Source organism: Mytilus edulis, chromosome 10 (genome assembly GCF_963676685.1).
Source record: "Mytilus edulis chromosome 10, xbMytEdul2.2, whole genome shotgun sequence".
NCBI lineage: Eukaryota > Metazoa > Mollusca > Bivalvia > Mytilida > Mytilidae > Mytilus > Mytilus edulis.
In genome coordinates this window covers 56,401,327-56,425,544 of record NC_092353.1, presented here as the reverse complement: position 1 = coordinate 56,425,544, position 24,218 = coordinate 56,401,327, and the positions used below count along the sequence as shown (strand labels likewise).

Sequence of the window (24,218 nt, the reverse complement as noted above, 5' to 3'; positions counted from 1 at the left end):
CAGTAATTTAGCATGACTTTATGGTGCTAGTACCCGATATATGTGCATTGTATTGTCAAAAACAGCCCATTTTTATGTAGCAGAAGCATTCTACTGTCCAATAAATAACTGAAGTTTACATTTTAACAATTTTGTAAAAATGCTATATTTTGGGGCCAAAAAGGGGTCTTACCGGACCTACTCCTTTATATACTAAGAAGTCAATAGGTCCGAGACCACCATTGTCGTCCCTTGATTTTCGTTGTTCACAAATATAGTCCCTAGTGTTGACAGTGGGTTACTTGCCATTAATTTTTATACCCCTTCCAAATTTATTTCTCCATGTTCACTGCCTCAAATTGCAAGAAGGGGGTTGAAATTACACTGTAAAAAAATTTGGGTCCAGAATTTTAAAGGAAAGTAGTGATTTGGTCCAGCTGAAAAAGGTTGAAAATGAGCACTTCGGAAGCTGTCAAAAGATTTCAAGACGCCCTAAACATAAAATTGGCCATATTTTGAGTTAGAGGCGATGAAGTTTTCTATAAATTTGATATAATTTGTCCCAAAAGTAGTACAACACACTGTAAAAGTTTCTTTGAGAAAGCGCAGGTGGGATTTTTTTTATTTTCATTTATGTTCTAAAAGAAATGCACTACGAATTAATTGTGTTCTCGGACCTAAGAGGTGAAATCTGTAAATATAGAATTTGTACTCTGGCAACTTCCCTAAATGATTTGATGGTGTCAACTTGTCAAATAGCATGAAACTAAAGGATTTAAACTTTTATTTTATAGAATTTCTGCCAAAACGACCAATTTTGACATTTTATGGTCAAAATAGGCATTTTATAACTTTTTCAATATTGATGCATAAATGGCATCCTGACTTTCTATCTGACAGGTTTTTATGTGTCAATATTTGTGTTTCTATGCCTTTACCTGCTTCTTTTACTTATTTATGAACTCTGAATCTACAGAAAAGAAGTTTATCTCAGATAAAATGTGCAAAATGTGTTGTATGAATGACCCTTGTCTAACGCCTTGTTTGGATGAAGGCAATAGTGGGGAGCTTGGTATATAAAATTTGATGTCCATATTAGAGACTTCACTAAATTTGTATCAAATGCACTTTACAATGTCTATTGTACCTGTTCCATTTCACATACTATATTTCTTTTCTTCTGTAGGATAGCAAGTGGTTTAAATATAAGCCTGTTGAGAATAAATTGCATGAAAGTTTTTCCCTAAAAAGGCAAAAATCTTTGTTTCAGCCCATACTGCTTGTAAGAAAAGTTATTTGCAAGAGTCTTTTTGTGCTCAGATTTGTTGTATCATGTCACATGAGTATAGAAATGATAAAAAAGACACACATTTTTATTTTTTATAGCCTCAATATGCATTTTTAAATGTAAATATGTGGCACGGCCTTAATTGACCCTAAATTTTTTCCAGTCTTACTTGGCCTAAGACCCTTTTAAACTAATATGATATGTTATTTGTAACTTTTCTTTCCATTTAAAGTACTTTAAATACATATGTAAGGATTATTTATAACCAAAAAGCTTCACAAATTTAAAATTGCTGGAAAATATTACATCTTCATGTAAGGCTCCACTTCATTGAAAAACCTGAATTTTTAGGCGCAGGCTCATATAAATTTGACTTATGAATAATTATGCCAAGTCTGATAAATCAAATGAGTACTCTATTGCTTTTAGTACATGATAAGTTATATATTAAGGCATTTAACAAGTATTTTTTTGCAATATTTAAATTTTTAAAGCCCCAAATGTTGATAGTTGAAATTTTTCAATTTTAACGTCAAAATTTTACACGCAAAGATGAGTATAGAACTAAACTTAATGTCTATAATATACATCCTATTGTCATGAAACTTTGTAAGTAGTGTTATAATACATTAAGCTTTGTTCATACCAAGTTTTTTTAAGATTTGTCTACTCTTTCTACCCTATTAGGTCCGAGACCACCATTGTCGTCCCTTGATTTTCGTTGTTCACAAATATAGTCCCTAGTGTTGACAGTGGGTTACTTGCCATTAATTTTTATACCCCTTCCAAATTTATTTCTCCATGTTCACTGCCTCAAATTGCAAGAAGGGGGTTGAAATTACACTGTAAAAAAATTTGGGTCCAGAATTTTAAAGGAAAGTAGTGATTTGGTCCAGCTGAAAAAGGTTGAAAATGAGCACTTCGGAAGCTGTCAAAAGATTTCAAGACGCCCTAAACATAAAATTGGCCATATTTTGAGTTAGAGGCGATGAAGTTTTCTATAAATTTGATATAATTTGTCCCAAAAGTAGTACAACACACTGTAAAAGTTTCTTTGAGAAAGCGCAGGTGGGATTTTTTTTATTTTCATTTATGTTCTAAAAGAAATGCACTACGAATTAATTGTGTTCTCGGACCAATAGTGAGTAATATTGAAAATAGCCTATGAGTTACCTGATGCTTGACATATGTATGTCTTATTAATTCTGTTAGCATAATAAGAGTCCAGACCCACACAACTGTATCTAAATAAAGATTTCCACAGGTTGGCCACAGTACTGCTAGGCTGAATATACCCAAATATATGAAATAAAACAACTGAAAATAAAAAAAGACTTCAGACGTAACATTGTTTTAATGATTTATTGATTAAAATGTTATTCATTAAACGTTGGCATGGTTTTTTGTTTTTAGCCATTGTTTCGAAAGATTATAATTCAAAAATGATAGGTTTTTTTTGTAATATAAAAGTGCGTTTTTCATTGAAAATATAAATACCATGTTAACTTTGATGATTAAACTTTTATTGTATTTATTATTTTTCCTTGGATAACAATTGTTGGTAGATTTTGTAGGTACAGGTGGACCATGAATTTAAGGGGGTAGACCTAGGTTAAGGGAAATAACTCTTTAAATCATTAGTATGTTTGTGTCAACCATTTTCATAAATATATTCTAAGCTTCTAGGTAACACAGATTATTTTCAATCTGTTTCAGGTAAATGCTTAAAATACATTGATGAAACTTTACTTTTACAAACACATAACTAATTTAAAGAGTAATCTCCCTGAAACAAGGTCTACCACCTTAAATGTTCAATGATATACAATTTGTCCATATGTTTGTATGCAGACTTTACAAATGGAAGTTTTTAACTACCTTGACTGGCCATACAGTCCTTGCATGGTCAGAAGACTTTAGCAAAACCGTTAAATATCCACGAAAGTGTAAGTTTTTAAATTGGAACCCACGAAAATAATAAAATCTATAGTAACTTATTCACTGAACTCCACTAGATTCATGTTTAACTTTACTTTTTCAAAACCTTCTTTTGGTTTCTTTGTGCTTCTTGGTTCATCTCATCTGTTTTTTGTTTGTTTTTTAACTAAGACCTCAATCCTATTTAACACTTTTAAAACTGCCATTACTCGTCAGATGTCAATTTGTCTTCATTTCATATAAGCCTCAGTGGCCAATAAAAAACAAGAATAAATGGTATAATTGCTAATGAGACAAATCTCAACCAGTGAGTATTTGGGATTTCAAAATATTCAAGTGGCTAAAGCAGTGGACTTATCTGAACTTATCCTTTTGATCTTTCTAACATTGTTCAAGTTCTATGACTAAACCATTAAAAAGTATGTGTCCATAGTACATGGATGCCCCAATTGCACTATCATTTTCTATGTTCAGTGGACCATGTAATTGGGGTCAAAACTATAATTTGGCATTAAAATAAGAAAGATCATAACATAGAGAACAAGAGTACTAAGTTTCAAGTTGAACTACAACTTAATCAAAAATAACATTGACTAAAAACTTAAGCCTAAAGTAGGAAAACGTACAGACGGACAAACAAACACACAGACCAAAAACATAATGCCTCTAGATGGCGCATAAAAATGTTTTTCAAAATTATATTTTTGTCTCGGAAATTGAATTTATTCATTATAAAATTTTATTTTTTGTACTACATCCTATGTTAAAACACATTTTGAAAGTCTTAAATGTTTGTTAAATACATATTTTTTTCTACTGTAACTTACCTGTGTTATCCAAAATTTGGTAATAGGTGCAGTCCATAATAAATTCATTTGTTTCCATACTGGCAATTTTCTGTGCCTCCTTGTGCTTAAAGCACCACTAATTTTGTGCTTCAATGACTTTCGTTTCATCTGCAAATATGTAGTCATTGAATGTACAAATAATCATCTTATTTTTAAAACTGATAGATATAATACATAAATAGTATATACTCTTCATAAAATAAGGATAGGACTGTTCCAATAATTGCTGTAAAAACCTTTCTCCCCCCTCCCCAACCCCTTCATGTTTACTCAGTTTTACTTCTGTTTTGTGATTTACTCATTATTTATGAATCCAGAAATTTTTTACTCAGTAGCATTTTGGTTTATAAACTCAAATAATTTTACTTTCTATTTTATCAGGTGCCTGTATTTCAGTAGTTGTTGTTTGTTTGCATCTGTCATTTTTGTATTTCTGTTTATAGTTTCTAGTAAAATCAAACAATTGATTTTTTTCTTTCATAAAAGAAGAAAACAAGAATGTGTCCAAAGTACACGGATGCCCCACTTGCACTATCATTTTCCATGTTCAGTGGACCGTGAAATTGGGGTAAAAACTTTATTTGGCATTCAAATTAGAAAGACCATATCATGGGCAACATGTGTACTAAGTTTCAAGTTGATTGGACTTCACCTTCATCAAAAACTTTAACCTGAAACAGGACGGACGAACAGATGGACGGACGGACGCACAGACCAGAAAACATAATGCCCCTCTACTATCGTAGGTGGGTCATAAAAAAGCTAATTGGTTCTAAATTAAGTTATAATAAGAATAACATTAACACAAAAATTGGTGACCAGATGTACATTTCAACAATTAATGTCTGTTCTGTGGTGCTTTAAGTCTAAATGTTTTTGAAGAACATGATGAAACCAAAAAGGACAAACATCATAGCCAAACACAGACAACTAATCACAATCTATCTAATACTATCATGGTCTTGATGGGATTAACATAATACAGAACAGTGCTCTAGCTAGAAATCAAAAGGGGCAGGGTGCCAGTGGAGGGCAGGGCACTTTTTATGATAAGAAAAGGCACTGCTCATTTTTTTGTCTACGTTTCTGTGTGTATCACGAGTTAACGAATCTTTTTTTTTTTTTACTGTATATGGTTTTTTTTTAAATAAAGATGCTTTTCAACTATAGTCTTTATTTCATTGTCTGTGTAGTTATGAATGATATAGTACATCTTCATCAACATATTATGTTTTTACAGTTTACCTTCAATCTACCCATTATCAAAGAATATGTGGGTTTTTTTTTTTTTTTATCTATATAGGAATTATAGTTTTTAATACATCATATATTGTAAAATTGAGAGCATTACTAATTTATCAATGTTTAGAACATGGATTGCTAAAAGTATAATTATCAAGTAGAAATTGCAATATATATTTTTTAATATGTTCAAAGACAGTTAATATCTTTAAGGTAACATTATTTTGTTATTATATATTCAATTGGTAATTTATTCCTTTTTTTGATACTAGATAATATTTTTAGAGCACAAATTTGTAATAAGCTAAAACAGGGGAAGTAACTCCAAAATCAATTTCCACCACGCTTGGGTTAATTAAAAACTGTCGCTAACAAGTTGAGATGGAAGGCATTTCTGTAAAGGCATAGTTTTATTTTGATGACTTAAATTCAATTCTAAAGTCATGAAAGTCTTCATTTATATACGCTTTTCCATTGTGACTCGGAGATCGAAAATGCCGACCCAAGCTAAACACACTCGCTGACACATTCATCAAAAGTATGACAAAAAGATACATTGTCCTAATTAAATTACCTAGTTATTAACACCTTTGATGTCTTTATCATTGTAATTGATTGTAATGACATGATTAACCTGGGGGCAATCACACAGGTTTCATATATTTAACTTGGAGATCAGAAATCGATGAAACAAAATTTTACCAAAACGGCACAAGATAATTTTGGAAAAAGACGTCAGGGCAGAAGGGCGCGGATGAAGGCACCCAGGGCGCGGCTGAGGGCACCCAGGGCGCGGCGCCCTTCTATTTTGGGCTAGCGAGACCACTGCAGAATAATGGGCCAAAATATAAAAAATGGAGAAAAAAAGTTCCAAAAAATTAAAGATGACATAAAAAAAAAAAGAGAAAAAAGTGTCAAACAAATAAAGAAGAGAATAATAGGGTCTTAACATAAAAAAAAAAAACAAATACAGGAATAATGGAACTAAACAAACATTGAGAAATATAGTCTAAACATTTAAAAAATACAGAATAAGTTACTCTCCCCCCCCCCCCCCCCCAAAAAAAAAACAACAAGAAAAAACAAAAACAAAACAGTAAAATCCCCATTGTGTATTTTCAAAATGACTCAAAAATGGTCACTTACACCATTTAATTCTTTCACCAGTCCTGATCTAGTAAATGGTAAAATTGGATCTTCCTCAGATGACGAGCTTGAGATATCATCTTCTACCAGGAACAAATCTTCAAAAGAAACACAAATGTTGCTCTTAAGCTGGTACATAACACAACAGGGTAGAAATCAGTTTAACATTTTAATCACGTTCTAACGTTAAGGAAATATTAAACTTCTCAATGATCCAAATTAGTGTTTGTCAAACTGCTATATAGTCAATGAAATTTTTCCGATAAAGTGTGTGGTTCAAGTTTTTTTTTATTTTAATATTTTTGTTAGTTGTCAAAGTAAACATTTTGTCCAAATTTTATTAAAATTAAACCAGATAAATTAATTTTAGTCAAGTTTTTTGGCACCACCTCATTTTGAAGGAGCATAAGCTGTCAAATTTACGTTTTAAGTAATGAATGTTCATAAATATAACAAATGTTTTACAATTTCATTAGCTTCAAGGATTGAATTCAAATTTGAAATCATTTGATCCAGAAATGATAAAGATTTTTTTTAAGCATTATCATTCTGAACAAGGATTCCTTCTTTACAGCTATTTTCCTAATGCATGTAGCTAAAAGGTTTTGTTGGTGTGCTTGCTTTGCTTGTATAACTGTTTGCTCAAGCATCGTAGTTTTTACAATTATAATCAATAGATAGGTGAGGCTTCAGCTTGTATAATGTTATTTGATGCTTGAACAAACATTTAAACAAACTAAGCAAGCAAGCCAAACAAACCTTTAAACAACATGCATTAGGAAAATAGCTGTAAGAACACTATGCAATGTATTGATATGATAAGTGGAAAAGATAAAATTGAGAATGGAAATGGGGAATGTGACAAAGAGACAACAACCCGACCATAGAGCAGACAACAGCAGAAGGTCACCAACAGGTCTTCAATGCAACGAGAAATTCTCGCACCCAGAGGCGTCCTTCAGCTGGCCCATAAACAAATATATACTGGTTCAGTGATAATGAACACCATACTAAATTCCAAATTGTACACAAGAAACTAAAAGTTAAAATAATACAAGACTAACAAAGGCCAGAGGCTCCTGACTTGGGACAGGCGCAAAAATTGCGGTGGGGTTAAACATGTTTGTGAGATCTCAACCCTCCCCTATACCTCTAGCCAATGCAAGTTTATATTTCTCACATGATTAATTTTTATCCAATTTGTAATAATAAAGGCCAATGGTTAAAGGATTGTATTGTTCAAATATGATCTTTAATGTCTGCCAACAAGACCTAAAGATCACGGCAAAGAAATAGTCAATAATGGCCCGAAATTTGTTGTAATTCGTTCATTAAACATAAATCTGAGTACCAATATTCTGCCAAAAAAAAAATCATCCTATAGGATGCATTAATAAAATAGTGCAATAATTTGTGAATGTACATTATTTTACTTAATTATTTTCGTAGATATTTTTTTTGCAATTAGACTTTTCTAGTCAACTTTGCGCTGATATATTTTCAGGATTTTTTTATTTTGTAGATGTGTATTTACAAATTGAAAGATAAAAGTTTTACATATACACACGAAGCTATATATTCACGTTATTTTTCTACTTATAACAGACACAAAAATATGTTAGTTTACAGTATAAGTTTTTAGCATTTCCTAGCTCTACTTCTTAAACTTTTACCATTCATTGTAAGTCCTTTGTTCTTATATCCAGCTGATCTTCCAAACACAATCCAAAAGAACATTGGGAAGAAGAAAAAAACACTCGACAAAATCTGAAAAATAAAATATCCTTAAAGCTGTTCCAAAAATAAATGTATAGGTTGCACTTTGTAAATACAGCTGTTTCTCAAAACACGCCTCTTTTGGGGAGTAATTGAATATTCATAGAAAATTCATTTTGTTTACATACTGGTTCCCAGTTATGCTCTCTGTGTTCCATATCGCAGAGATAGAACTTGGGAATGTTACCAGTAAATAAACACGTGCATATTGTTTACATTGAAATCTGTGGTAACCTTTCATTCGAGGTAGGGGTAGTTAAGAAAATTAGTGTAAGTTTAAACTCTGAGAAGTTCAGGGCATATAAACATTGAAAATATGCCGCACAGCCCTATATTTTGACCTTTGAAAAAAATTGTGGTGCATATGAACTTTCAATTCTAGGATAAGATTTTTTTCAAAACTTCATAGTAAAAGTTGTACAGTTTTAGCCATAAAAGGAGTTCCTATGGGAAATTGCATTGTCAATATTTACAGAAATGCAACCTATATAGGGTGAAAAAGGGGACCATTCAGAATTTAACCAAATTTGCTTTATTTCACAGATTTTAAAGAAATTAACTCAAATAAGAAGTTTTATAAATATTTAATGAAGATTGATAGAATCCTGGGCCTTAAATATGATGACTCAGCATAAATTCACAGTTTACAGTATGCATAGTTTACTTAAAGTCCTGGATACAAAATTAAATCATAATATTTGCATACTTGTAAGTTAAATTGTTAAGAAGTGCTTATATTTACTCTTCGCAGTCATTGAAACTCATAGATCCTTCCTAAATATTATTTATGGGGTATGTGTGTCCTTTCGATAACCCAAAAGTAAGCCGCAACACCTAAATCTGCTTTTTTGTCACCACGGCATAATAAATACAAGCTAGAAAAACAAAAATATCTCAAGAAAACTTAGAATAGTGTGTTCTATCCCGAATGTACTAAATATTCCAAATTGCTAGAAACAGCAGAATTATTTAGGAAATTTGAGGCCCCAGTGGCAAGAAACATAGAAAATTGCCTACCCCCTGGGTCATAAAACAAATAATTTAACTTGTAAATGCTATGATTTTATGATTTTAAAGTTCTTGATATAGAAAACAATAACTATGCTTGGAAGTTATGCAAAAATCAAATGTTAGCAGTCATCTCTACAACATTTTAAGTGAATTTATATCTCAGACTGGTATCTGCATACATACAACTATTGCAAATATGGCTTTGTTTGAACACTTCTAGTATATATAGCAGCTAAATTGTGTCAGATATATGGTTAAAGATGATACTGTTGTGACAAGAATTCTAAATTGACCATTTGAGGCAGAAAATGTGTTCTTTAATTGACAAATAGGCATACAGTAAGATGTGGACTGGAGATAGAGGCTGGATTGGATACTTTATATAATCTTGAATGTTGTAATGATTGACTGCTAAACATAACATTTATGATATTCTGATATGCTTTCAATATGTTATCAAAACAGTTTTTAACAGGTTCTAGGCATTTTTTATCAGAAAATATGCAAATAGGGTAAGCTGGCAATAATTAAAGTCTTGTTTTCAAATTCTTTAAAAAATTGAAACAGGGGAGGGGGTATAAAATGTATAGAAAAGAAAAACTTAGAGTATACACAGTGATTTCTTTAAGACTTTAATTCTGATAAATGAGTATTAATGTGAGAAAAACTGATTTTAGAGAGTTTTCTATTTGAATAAATGTCTGTATAGGTTGCACTTTGTAAATACAGCTGTTTCTCAAAACACGCCTCTTTTGGGGAGTAATTGAATATTCATAGAAAATTCATTTTGTTTACATACTGGTTCCCAGTTATGCTCTCTGTGTTCCATATCGCAGAGATAGAACTTGGGAATGTTACCAGTAAATAAACACGTGCATATTGTTTACATTGAAATCTGTGGTAACCTTTCATTCGAGGTAGGGGTAGTTAAGAAAATTAGTGTAAGTTTAAACTCTGAGAAGTTCAGGGCATATAAACGTTGAAAATATGCCACACAGCCCTATATTTTGACCTTTGAAAAAAATTGTGGTGCATATGAACTTTCAATTCTAGGATAAGATTTTTTTCAAAACTTCATAGTAAAAGTTGTACAGTTTTAGCCATAAAAGGAGTTCCTATGGGAAATTGCATTGTCAATATTTACAGAAATGCAACCTATAGAGGGGAGGGGAGTCAGAAGGAATTTTTTATTTGACCCCACCATGTACAGAAGGCACTTTTAATTTGACCCCACCATGTATAATTATTTAATTTGATATTTCCTTTATATGTTCATGCTTGATGTATTGTATAGAAATCTAAAAACCTTATGTGTTCTAAAATCAATGCAAATCAAAAATCAATGCTGTGAAAGCAGGATAAAAATATGACCAGGTCTTTTGACAATAAAGGTTAAATAGTGTTTGGCAGATACAAGATTCTTTCGCAAGTATTGCTATAAATTAGTTTATTTTCAACTGTAGTGCCAGTAAGAGAAAAAATTCTACTAAGTTCAGGTTATTTTGTGACGATTTTCTTATTGCAAATAAATTTCAACAGGATAGGTCTTACAAAAAAAAATATTTTTCAAATTTGAAAGCATTATTTAGATGTATCATTTTCTGAAATAGAAATAGTTTATCTTTCAGTTTTTGTCTATTTCTCAACTTTCATAATACATGCATGTGAAAATTACTGAATTAACAGTATTTTGTTATACTGAGGATTCATTATAACTCTTGAGATACTCATTTTCATGGATTTCATGGAGATAGATGAATAATGAATTTCAAATTTTCAGAAGACTTGTATGTAGACTTTGGCAAAACCATGAAATCAAATATTCATGCTAGTCCAAAATATTTTCCTCGATCCAGAAAAATTGGTATCCACAGAAAATAAATGATAAGTGATAGATTCATCTTCTTAAAGACCCAGTATAGATCAAGTACACATAGGTAATATATTATGACCGTTTTTGTTTTAAGTATATTTGAATGATCTACAAGTTAGCATTGATCAGTATACCTTGAACCAGTATGGCAGTCTGCAAATTCCCCAGTCCAATTCTTTCACTTGGATAGAACCAAACAATTTTCTTGTTAACCACCTCTGACAACATGGATGTGCAATGAAGCTTCCATAGCTAGCATCATAGGCAATTTCTATAGCACTCTTATTGTTAAAATCTGGTAAAGGTTTACTAAGCATAGCATATGCTTGTGCACTGACATCGCTGTAGCTTATATCTAACACTCCTAGAGCCATCATTCCAAATTCTCTGAAAACAAATTAACTAGATTAATGTCTTATGTTATGTGTAAGGTTTATTTGGAGAATTTTGTGTTTATATTTCTTTTTAAATAATTCACATTTTGTTTTTAAAACTTGTGAGTGAAAGAGAGTTTGCTATATTTTATATACACCTGATTCTGGTTCAACATTGTATGCGGTCCTCTAAATGTTTGGGTTTTTTTTGTAACTCAAATTTAAATTTAGAGCTTAAACATATTTGGCCAAAACAAATATATGTCATGGTGTGGTAAATAAAATAGCAGGTGCACATTGCTAATACAGGTGTAATCTTTCTGCAGAAAACTGTAGGAGATGATGACATTAAAACATAAATTCTATACTACATAGTGTATATAACTTGTAAAAACATGAAATCCATACTACATTGTGTATATAACTTGTAAAAACATGAAATCCATACTACATAGTGTATATAACTTGTAAAAACATGAAATCCATACTACATAGTGTATATAACTTGTAAAATCATGAAATCCATACTACATAGTGTATATAACTTGTAAAAACATGAAATCCATCCTACATTGTGTATATAACTTGTAAAAACATGAAATCCATCCTACATTGTGTATATAACTTGTAAAAACATGAAATCCATCCTACATAGTGTATATAACTTGTAAAAACATGAAATTCATCCTACATAGTGTATATAACTTGTAAAAACATGAAATTCATCCTACATAGTGTATATAACTTGTAAAAACATGAAATCCATCCTACATAGTGTATATAACTTGTAAAAACATGAAATCCATCCTACATAGTGTATATAACTTGTAAAAACATGAAATCCATCCTACATAGTGTATATAACTTGTAAAAACATGAAATTCATCTACATAGTGTATATAACTTGTAAAAACATGAAATCCATACAACATAGTGTATATAACTTGTAAAAACATGAAATCCATCCTACATAGTGTATATAACTTGTAAAAACATGAAATCCATCCTACATTGTGTATATAACTTGTAAAAACATGAAATTCATCCTACATAGTGTATATAACTTGTAAAAACATGAAATCCATCCTACATAGTGTATATAACTTGTAAAAACATGAAATCCATACTACATTGTGTATATAACTTGTAAAAACATGAAATTCATACTACATAGTGTATATAACTTGTAAAAACATGAAATCCATACAACATAGTGTATATAACTTGTAAAAACATGAAATCCATACTACATAGTGTATATAACTTGTAAAAACATGAAATCCATACTACATAGTGTATATAACTTGTAAAAACATGAAATCCATACTACATAGTGTATATAACTTGTAAAAACATGAAATCCATACTACATAGTGTATATAACTTGTAAGGGCTGTTCCAAAAATAAATAAATTTTAGAGGGGGAGAAAAAAGGCACTTTTTATTTGACCCCACCATGCATACATTTTAAATTGGATATTTCATGTAAATGTTCAAGCAATCTTTCTTAAGTAACCACCACCCATCAAATTTTGATAAAAGTGCCTTCCCCATAGAATTAATTTTGGAAGAGCCCTAGGTACCTGTACGGCTAATTTATAACAGGTATTTTGAATACATCAGTTGTCATGGTAATTCATACATACTTTGCACAGGTCTCCATTTCAGTCCGTTGATAAAGTTCCATAGAACATTTTGACAGTTCTCTGTACATGTTACTACAGATGAGAGCCACAGGAATTGGTTCATCACATCTATACCACAGAACTTTCGCTAGTTTAGGTCGACTAAACAAAACAGCCCATATAATGAGACAATTAATAGCCTGTAATATAAAGTTATAATATATGTTACAACAGAAAGCACTCATTTTTTAACCAATTTTATTCATCTGCCATTGGCTATAAAAATACTGGTAAAATTCGGTACCCAATAAGGGTTGTTCCAGAATTAACTGCAAGGGGGCACGAGAGGCACTATTTTAAGACTGATCACTCATAAAATAAAATTTTCAATTTTGCTTTTAATTCTTACACATATTCTAATGAAAATGCAACCACTCATATATAATTAATTTCATCCTCCCATTCGATAAATTTTGGAACAGCACCAACCTTACCTTTGATTTAATTGAACTCAACAAGAGCAATAGCTCATAATATGCAAATAAAGCTCAATGAAATATGAAGTACATCTGTCTCTTGGTGGATTGTGCAGTTGGAATTATTTACACCATAAACAATTTACCTGTTCACAAGTTTATTTGCTAGTGGTCATCAATATCTCAAATTTCACAAATATGAAAACCAAACTGCTTATTCTTGCTACTGTTGAGTATAAATTACCGGTATGTTTCAAAACTCATAAGCTTGTAAACATTATTTAAATACTTATATGCATCTGTTAAATTATGTTTAATAAAAAGCAGTAGAATTATTTCTAGAAAAATCTTGGAATTTTATTTCTTTTTAGATTATTGTGTTTTAAAGTTTAAACTTCCCACCTTAATTTCTTTTTTATGTATATGTAAAAAAAAAGATGTGGTATAAATGCCAATGAGTCAACTCTCCATAAGAGACCAAATGACACAGAAATTAATAACTATTGGTAACAACAACAATAGAAGCCCATGAATACAAGTTACCTTTCTTTCAGCAACCACTGGATCCAGCACATATAGCTCCACAGAGTTCATGGATAATTCATAAGGCTGAACAAAGTCCTTTATTCCTGACAACTTGGCTACCAGTTTGTTTAAATCATTCACTAAAAAATCCTGTGGTAAAGGTTGATCTGGAATCTATAAAGAAATTAATATGATGTGTAACACTGACATATATTAAACAATACTGAAAATAAATAAATTATTGTGAGGTATTAATTAATCGTAATTAAAAGAACTCACATTTTGAAACTAAAACAAAGACCTTTATGCAGATTTTTACAAAATTGCAAAATTCATAGTAATTAAACTTGCATTTTTGTCCATTTCTTGAATAATTGCAATAATAAATGCTCCTTATATCTAATTATCTAATTAATTTAACAAGAATGTGTCCATTGTACACGGATGCCCCACTCGCACTATCATTTTCTTTTCTATGTTCAGTTGACCCTGAAATTGGGGTAAAAAAACTAATTTTGCATTTAAATTAGAAAGATTATATCATAGGAAACATGTGTAGTAAGTTTGAAGTTGATTTGACTTCAACTTCACCAAAAAATACCTTGACCAAAAACTTGAACATGAAGCAGGACAGACGGACGAATGAATGGACGCATAGACCAGAAAACAAAATACCCCTCCACCTCTACTTACGTAGGTAGATTAGACAACATAGGCAAAAAAAAAAAAAAAAAGAATTGAGAATTATGGTTCAAAAAAATGTTAAGAATTAAAAAAAATTAGGACACCCCACCTCCTCTACAAATACAGACCCTCTTGTAGCATTAAAATAAATCAGCTGTAATAGTCTCTTACTATATGAGTCTTTCCGAGTACTCCTTCCAGACAAACAGTGGTAAAAAATTCTGAATCTTCAGCCTTATCAAATAAATACTTAAGATGCTTGTGATTCAAGTATTTGTGAATTAAGAATCCTTGATCTAAAAATAGAGATACAAATTCTTCCCTGTCAGTCTTCATAAGGGACTTCTCAAATAATGTCTTGTCGACCTGAAACAATAAAATACATTGTCATTTCAAATCATTCACAATAGCAATTGTAATCAAAATAAGAAAAGCTTTGCTAACTTAATTAAAATAACTTATTATTGATGGAAAATATAAATTTTCTACATACCATGTGGTAAAGAGTGAAATTTAGTGAAACAGGTGCCACGTGTGCAGCAGTATCTGCTCACCTTTCAGAAGCACCTAAGATCACCTCCAGTTTTCATGGGGTTCATGTTGCTAAGTCTTAGTTATCTATGTTGTACTTTGTATATTGGTGTTTGCCTTTGGGTTCTGTTTCAGTTTTTGCCATGGCATTGTCAATTCAGTTTAATCTTAAGAGTTTGGTTATCCCTTTGGTATCTTTTGCTTCTCTTTTAGCTCTCTTCCTCTTTTTTTAATTGCTCTTTAGAGTTTGGTCATCCCTTTGGTATCTCTTGCTTCTCTTTTGGCATCCTATTTCTCATATTTTAATTGGTTTTTTTTTCTATATCTCAATTCACATGAGAAAAATTTAATGGTTTTAGGAGAACAATCTCATTCTGACAAAGTTATGTAACAAATAGCTTTGCAGAAGATTTTTGATTTTTTTTAACAATATCTCAGGTACTAAACTTAACTGTCGCCCAGTCGCCAAATGTGACCAGATTTTCGGCTGGGCGAATGTATTTTTCATCCTGATTGCCCAGCTGGCAACAAATAATATTTTGTGCATTGAATCCAATGTCTATCCTAACCCTATATTCCCCCACGATAGAAACGAAAAACGTACAAAAACTGTTCCCAAACGGAAACCTGATTGTCTAATTAAGGTGTTACATAGAACAGAGGATTTCCAGTAACCAGTAAGGTCATTTTAATAACCAAAACCCAGTCGGACAACTACGTTTTTGATGCGAAATCACGATTTGCCACCCCTCTCTAAACAGGTTTTCTTATAGATCTCTTTTTTAAAGCTTCTAAGATTAATTCTTATTTTTAAGTGTTTTCTTTACGCTTTTGAAACTGAATTGCTTCAAAGATACGTCCAAGTTGTTTAGAGAGTTATTACAAGTCCGATTTTGACAAATACTTGTAAACACAACTAGTTCTACAATGAAAAAAACGAAACACAAAATTTCATAAATACACATCTTTATATCTAGTATGATAATCAATCTTTGATAAAAATTAATTGAATAATATTTTTGATCAACACCTATTAGAGGATGGCTTGGATTTAAAATAACATTTAATTAATGATTTATGGAAACAGCCCTGCTGTCAACAGGAAGTTCTAATTGAAGGGAGATAATTTTGGTGGGAAATCTTCTAAAATCAATACTGTCAAATCTTATGATATATTTATGATGGCAATAATTAAAATATTATGAAGTTATCACTCGAAAAATTCACATAGGATTACACTTTTCCCCTGCAGAAAAAGAGTTAAGTTTAGTCCCTGTATCTGATGGACAGAAGCTAAATGTATCAAAATGGGATCTAACGGAGGATTGTGTGAATCACTGCATATCCCTATACAAGAGAAAGGGATAAAAAAAAGTAATGGTATGGTTATCAATGAAATAGTTGACACAGAGATGTCTTGCCTGTCTGCACAAAATTCAGAAAAAGACAACCTGATAGACAGCAACTTGTAATTAATTCAAAGTAGCTTTACTAGTGGACAGGGACTGGAAATTAAAATTATTTTTTAGATCTACATACAGTAATGTAATTCTATAGAAAATATTGTTAACAATTGCTGATGACAATGATGACGTCATATGAAAAGCAATCCCTATGTCTCGCTTTCAATACATTTTGCTGCAGGTGAGACAAAAACTGGTTGAAGTGCAGCCACATCAAAGAGATTTTGAAAGTTTTTTAAGAATTCCCTTATCTGGCACTGCTGTTATGAGAATTGGAACCACAATTTAAAATGACATGTGCTAGTTATTTGTTCATAAAGGTAATTGGTCCTTAAGCTGCATAATAAATATCAATCCTTATTCTAATGTGTTTGTTAGCTTTTTCTAATGTGTTTGTAAGCTTTTTCTAATGTGTTTGTTAGCTTTTTCTAATGTGTTTGTAAGCTTTTTCTAATGTGTTTGTAAGCTTTTTCTAATGTGTTTGTAAGCTTTTTCTATTGTGTTTGTTAGCTTTTTCTAATGTGTTTGTAAGCTTTTTCTAATGTGTTTGTAAGTTTTTTCTAATGTGTTTGTTAGCTTTTTCTAATGTGTTTGTTAGCTTTTTCTGATGTGTTTGTTAGCTTTTTCATACCTTAATTCTTGAGAAATCTCTTGATGAAAATATCTCTGATTGAGCTAAATCGGGTCTGTTCCAGTCGAGCAACAGAGTTAAGTCTTTGTAGGCTCTTTCTCTCCACCTGGAGTTACTCTTTATTTCACCTATAAGTACATAAAAAATTATCTGACACAAAAAAAAATGCTTTAAGATTTTCCAAATAGTAAAATGACTAAATTAAGTAACTTAAATAATCTGCTTCAAAAATTTGTTAGATTTTCACACAATTCTTTTTCAATGCTGCAAAAAAAATTAATTGAGCATCATTTTTTTTCAAAATGCAATCGTGAAACACAGGGACTGGTTCCCTGTTGATAAGAGAGAAATAATTTACACTGATATCATAGTAACATTATTGCAAACCCAATGATACTTTTCCACAGATTCACCTGATAGTAGCTACCTGTCCATTTAAACTTTTGGCAGTTCCTTTGTCCCATTGAACAAATACAACAGGTATTGTTCTCTGTGTAGTTAATTCAGTGAGACCTTTAAATTCTTCTAAGAGAAATCTATCACTCATTGATTAATTTACCTGAGCAAAACATTTATCTGCTAAATAGATAGAAATAACATGTTTAGCACTGCCAACAGTTTAAATGGACAGGTAACTGTCAGTTGAATCTGAGGAAAAGTATCATTAGGTTCGCAATAAGACATCCACATGCAGGTGGTTAACAAATATTCTACTCACTTTTGAATAAAGCTTTAAGTATATACTTGTCTAGATCTGCTAAATTTGCATCCCAACCTTGGGTATTTAGTATTGTCACAAATGTCCTCTCATCCTGAAACAAAGATAAGTAGGTACTATTTATAAAATCCTACACAACATTAACAAAGAGGTTCCATAGGTTTTTTGGACCTCATTATCTTTTAGTCCAGTAATTGTTCTAGCATTTATACTGATCAAGTCAGTGATTATAAGCAGTCTTTTACATTATGAGTAATACAAAATTATGACATCTACCAGGGAGGCAGGGACACTGGTACTTTTTTCAAATGACATTTTACTGGACCAAACCATTTATTACTGGACATTGCCACATGTCTGGCCAACCTTGGAAATGACTGTAAATTTTCAAGGAGGTCTTGGGTAAAGGTTAACCTTGAATATCAAATGTACAAATTTACTTTAGGTTTGTATTCAGATTTTGGCATAACTACAAAATCAAATATCTATGAAATAACAAATTTTTATCAATAAATAGGTATTCAACAAATAAAAAAACTTTTTCCTACATTTTTTTAACAAGTAGATTAACAAGGCTCCATGTTGAAGACAATACTTTGGCCCACATTATTTATGTATGTGCCTGTCCCAAGTCAGGAGCCTGTAATTCAATGGTTGTCGTTTGTTTATGTGTTACATATTTGATTTTCATTTATTTTTTTTTACATAAATATGGCCGTTAGTTTTCTCGTTTGAATTGTTTTACATTGTCTTATCGGGGCGTTTTATAGCTGACTATGCAGTATGGGCTTTGCTCATTGTTGAAGGCCGTACGGTGACCTATAGTTGTTAATGTCTGTGTCATTTTGGTCTTTTGTGGATAGTTGTCTCATTGGCAATCATACCATATCTTCTTTTTTATACTTTTACAAATTGTGACTTGGATGGAGAGTTGTCACATTGGCACTCTTACCACATCTTTTTATATCTATACAGATGCTGTTTGATATAAAACTTAAAAAAGGATGAATTAATATAGAATGCCTTTCAACAATCTATTTAAGAGGTCAGTGTGTTTTCCCCTAAAAGAAATGTATATCACACTCCTACTAAATATAATTTAACCTATATTTGACAGCAACACAAAAAGGGTATTTTAATAAGCTTACTTCTGTGGCCAAGGACACACATTCCAGTATTTTGTCTCTCAGTACATTCTTTGCGAAATCATTTTCTTTGAAGGTGTTAGGAAATGTATGTACAATCATCTTCAGCAATTCTGGTTTTAGATGATGCTCTTCGTAATCACCATCAGGTCTGAAAAATAAATTAGCTCACAATAACTTTAAGAAGACTTGCCATGTTGCCTGACACTGCACAAGGTTTTTGTGGGACCATATACATTCAATATTAATTTGGTTCCTTACTTGGAAAAAGAAGAAGAAGAAGATAGATGAGGGAATAAATTCAACAAAAGATCAGCTTACCAATGTCTCCCTGTGTTGCATAAATCTATTCTGCCCAAGGATAATAACAAATTTACAAGGGGTAGAACTCCTTAAATAAATAGGGAATTACTCCATGGGACACAGATGATGGCCCTGCTGGCATATCAAATAAAGTTATAAAGGAACATAACTGAAGAACGTTATAACTGATGCTGCCTAAATTTGTACTTGATCTGAGTTTTGTGGGAATAAGTATTGTGTATAAGTTGATCATAAAATTTGGCAGAGGAAAACTTAGGTTAGAGAAAGGAAACAAAAAAATCAGCAACCTTCCCATTTGTAAAAGGGCATAACTCTAAAATAATACAAGTGACATCCCCAAAATTCAAACTTGATCTGTTTTTGTGGTAATAAGCATTGTGTATAAGTTTCATAAATAGCTTAAGTTAGAGAATGGAAACGAAAAAATTCAGGAACTTGTCCTGAGACATTGCTCATATAATCCTGATATAATTTTCATAAAGATCTGTCAAGAATTGTACATACAAGAGAACTAACAAGACAAGATGGATGACTAGTTTGTTCATAATAAAAGCAAATCTAAACTCATTCGTACAAAATTGTTTGCTTATTCCAAAGCTTTACCAGCACATCTGCAAATATGATACTAAACAAAGAAAATCACATAAAACATGCCACCCCCCCCCCCCCCCCCTCCCCCCACCACCACCACAACCACACACACTTAGCGTTTAAAATTATTATCTGGAACAGCTCTATTATGAAAATTTAAACAGCTCTATTATGAAAAATTAATGAACTATCTGCAGACCTTTCTTGTGATTCTTCTATTGCATAAGCCAGGAGGTCGGCACATCCACCACTTCCTTTGACCACAACAATCGGCATTTTATTCCTTAGATAAAATAGAACCAGATCTATCCCTCTTGGTGATCCCTGTATGACCAGTCCAATCACTGGAATGGGCTGTGTTGTTGGCTCAATTATTTCTGAGGTCTCATCATCAGAACCTGTCCAAAATTATTACTAGAATTAAAATTAACAAAGACAACTGTATTCTGCAGTGTATAGTACGCAGTTATGTTTAGTATGCACACCCTTTTCATCCTCCCAAAATTGTGTAACAAAAGACTACCAGTAACTATTTAAAAAAAAATCATAGTACTAACATGTACTTTATACTGTAGATTCATTATTTTTAATAGTGTGTACAAATTTTGATAGATTATGGAAATGTGAAAATCTTGCAAGATCTATATTTGATTTCGTGGTTTTGTCAAAGTCTCCAAACTACCAAATAGCAAATGTGTATACTACCTTAAACATTTAAATTTGTTGTTTACCTATACCAACGAAATCCATGAAATTGGTATCCCACAAATAATATTGAATCCACAATAATAATTATAAAACAACCATATCTGATAATTATCTATATCCACAAAGAATAATTTTATACAGAATTTTAATTGCTCCAGTTTAGGTTTGAACTAAATAAGAAATATCTCTGCTACTTTGAGCTTTATATGAAACAACATACAGTGTTCTATAGTGATCATTATTTCATAATTTTGCTATAGTCTTACTAACAGAAATAAAATCCCTAGGGTGATAAAGAGAAAGTCAGTTTTTAATAACTTTTTACATGTTAAAACTATTTGGTTGCAGTTACAGCTAATTTCCTAATGCATGTAGAACAAAACTTTGGTTAGCTTGCTTGCTTTGTTTGTATATTGTACAATCATTAGGATAACACCCAATTAAATACAAATATGATATATACAGGTTAAACTATGCCTATATAAATTGTTTAAAGATGTCAATCTTATTTACAAAGCTTGTATAAACAATAATATAAACAAAGCAAGCAAGCCAACCAAAGTTTTCTTTGCAAGCATTAAAAAATCAGCTGTAATTCAGGAGAAAAATCATTTCCCCATAGCCTAGGCCAGCATAATTTGAAAAAGGTCAATAAAAAAGTCCTGACACACATGTAAGTTTTTATTTTTATTCAAGTACAATGTATAATTAAACACTTCTCTTAATTGATATATAACTACTTAAATTATAATTGCTGTTATGAATTATTTTTAAATAATTAGTATGATTTTTTTAAGAGGATGTTGGATCGACGACAAAGTAACAACACTTGGTCAGCACCTCATAAGGAACATTCATACTATGTTTGGTTTCATTCCATTCAGTGAACATTTGTATGCATTTCCCTTAGGGTTCTATGTTAAACTAAGTCCCCCACTGGTGGACATCTTGGATGTTGGATCAGCGAAAAAGTAACAACACTTGGTCAGCACCTCATAAGGAACATTCATACAATGTTTGGTTTCATTCCATTCAGTGAACATTTGTATGCATTTCCCTTAGGGTTCTATGTTAAACTAAGTCCCCCGCTGGCGACCATCTTGGATGTTGGATCGGCGACAAAGTAACAACACTTGATCAGCAACTCATCAGGAACATTCATACTATGTTTGGTTTCATTCCATTCAGAGGTTCTTTAAAAGAAGACATTTGTATGCATTTCCCATAGGGTCTTATGTAGAACTAAGTCCCCCGCTGGCGGCCATCTTGGATGTTGGATCGGCAACAAAGTAACAACACTTGGTCAGCACCTCATAAGGAACATTCATACTATGTTTGGTTTCATTCCATTCTTCGGTTCTCTAAAAGAAGGCATTTGTATGCATTTCCCATAGGGTTGTTTATTGTATGCATTTCCCATAGGGTTCTATGTTAAACTAAGTCCCCCACTGGTGGCCATCTTGGATTTTGGATTGGTTACAAAGTAACAACACTTGGTCAGCACCTCATAAGGAACATTCATGTCATGTTTGGTTTCATTCCATTCAGTGGTTCTCTAGAAGAAGTTAAAAATGTAAAAAGTTAACAATAACGCCGGACGCCAAGTGATGAGAAAAGCTCACTTGGCTCTACAGGCCAGGTGAGCTTAAAAAAAATGGAAATACAAGAAAGTTGTAAAACTCTGCAATATAGGTAGGCAAATTTGAGGTCAAATGAAACTAGTTCCTGTTGATTAAAGTGAAACAGAAATTATAGAACCAATATATATGCATAAATATAAACTAAACTAAGGAACCCTAAATCCCTAATGCATGCAAGTGTACAAAACTAAGTTTTTTAACATCAATTAATACTGGTACAAACCCATAATTTAAGGATGTTCGCTTGTCATGTATTGGAATTTTTGCCAGATTTTCGGAATCCTCTGGTTTTTATCCATTTGAATGCCTTAAAAAAATTCGCCCTCTGACCCCCATTTTTCTTTTATAAATCTTTTACATGTATTTTATATGCCATCTGTAAAAGTCTTATACATTTTTTATTATTTTTTAATAGTTTTTGAGAACTTAAACTTGTCAAGGATAAAGCTATGAAAAGTCAAGAGAGAACATTTTCCTGTTAAATTTCATGGGCTTATATCTCGAAAACAAGCACATTGACCTACGGTATATATTTTTTTTGTTTACATTTTTCTTAAATAGGGTATACACAAATCTTCTATATTTACCAGCACTATGATACATACAATCTTATTAGAGAAAATAGACTAGTGATCAATGTTCTTGATTAGTACCTCCTGTATATTATTAAAACAAAATGTGGTATGTTACCGACACCTAAAAATTAAATGAAAATACTGAAAAAGTATCACCAAGTGGTATATATATATATTTTTTTTTAGTAAGATAGTAACACCATTCCTATTACAGCTTAATGTACTTACTCATGGACCTAGCATCTGGAATGCATTTTCAGAATAATCTTTACTGGTACTTTCACTTTGTACAGTCAAACCTGTATTCAGAGACCACTCAAGGGAGAAATTGTCTCTAAATACAGGTTCACATGTAACTATATGCAATCATTCACGTGTGTACAACTTGCAATTTGTGTCACTTTAAGTATTGTTTAAAATATAGTTTAACCACCTTGAAAATCTGCAAGCATTATCCAACCGTGTACATTAATACAAAAAGAATTGCACAACTTCAGTATATATACACAATTTTTCTAGAATATGTTGTCTTTTGAAAATTGAAGGAAGAGTTTATTACAACTTCTGCTTTTCCTAGTCTGATTCCCTGTTCCAACTGCCTGAAATTCACAATAGTATCGGACAGCTATATTGGCATTTAGTGAAATCTGACCAAAAAGAGGTCAAATTAAGTGACATATTTCAGAATGACATAACTTTATACAACAATAAATTGTATATGAAAGTAATGAAACTATCATACCAAAACTTAAGAGACGTTTATAACGTCTAGGTCTTCCCAGCTGACATTGTAACTGCCTCTCAAAATTAAAGCGGAATTCAACGTATTGCACCTTTTCTTTGTCATCTGGCGTCTCAGTTTCAACCATGATAAAATGGGTGTGGTCAGGATTGAGTTCATATATGTCTTTCTTAAATTTACACCCTTCATTTGTAACATTGATACAATCCTGAAATATAAAACAGTACTGTCTGGTTTTTTTTGGTTTTTTTTCCAACGTAACAATATCTTTATTGCATATTTGCCAGTGTTCTCCCCAGAAATTTTGGATAGCACATTTGGCGTAAAAAAATGTATTTTTTTCAATGTAATTTGTCGCGTCGCGG

The 24,218-nt window shown here is 31.7% G+C and overlaps 2 protein-coding genes across 3 annotated transcripts in view; both read right to left on the bottom strand.

Moving 5' to 3' along the window:
- The window catches only part of LOC139492177 (inositol 1,4,5-triphosphate receptor associated 2-like), a 455,884-nt gene that overhangs the window by 155,723 nt on the left and 275,943 nt on the right, over positions 1-24,218 (bottom strand). The gene's annotated exons all lie outside the window — the stretch shown is intronic.
- Positions 1-24,218, bottom strand: part of LOC139492176 (transient receptor potential cation channel subfamily M member-like 2) — a 99,002-nt gene that overhangs the window by 48,310 nt on the left and 26,474 nt on the right. For both annotated transcript variants that reach the window (XM_071280340.1, XM_071280341.1), the window contains 13 exons: positions 23,854-24,061; positions 20,388-20,586; positions 19,277-19,424; positions 18,129-18,222; positions 17,411-17,538; positions 14,957-15,151; positions 14,120-14,275; positions 13,122-13,300; positions 11,236-11,488; positions 8,115-8,208; positions 6,442-6,539; positions 4,033-4,161; positions 2,441-2,584 (listed from right to left, as the gene is read on the bottom strand). In XM_071280340.1, coding sequence (XP_071136441.1) covers positions 2,441-2,584; positions 4,033-4,161; positions 6,442-6,539; positions 8,115-8,208; positions 11,236-11,488; positions 13,122-13,300; positions 14,120-14,275; positions 14,957-15,151; positions 17,411-17,538; positions 18,129-18,222; positions 19,277-19,424; positions 20,388-20,586; positions 23,854-24,061 — 2,025 coding nt within the window. The remainder of the gene's footprint in view (positions 1-2,440; positions 2,585-4,032; positions 4,162-6,441; positions 6,540-8,114; positions 8,209-11,235; positions 11,489-13,121; positions 13,301-14,119; positions 14,276-14,956; positions 15,152-17,410; positions 17,539-18,128; positions 18,223-19,276; positions 19,425-20,387; positions 20,587-23,853; positions 24,062-24,218) is intronic.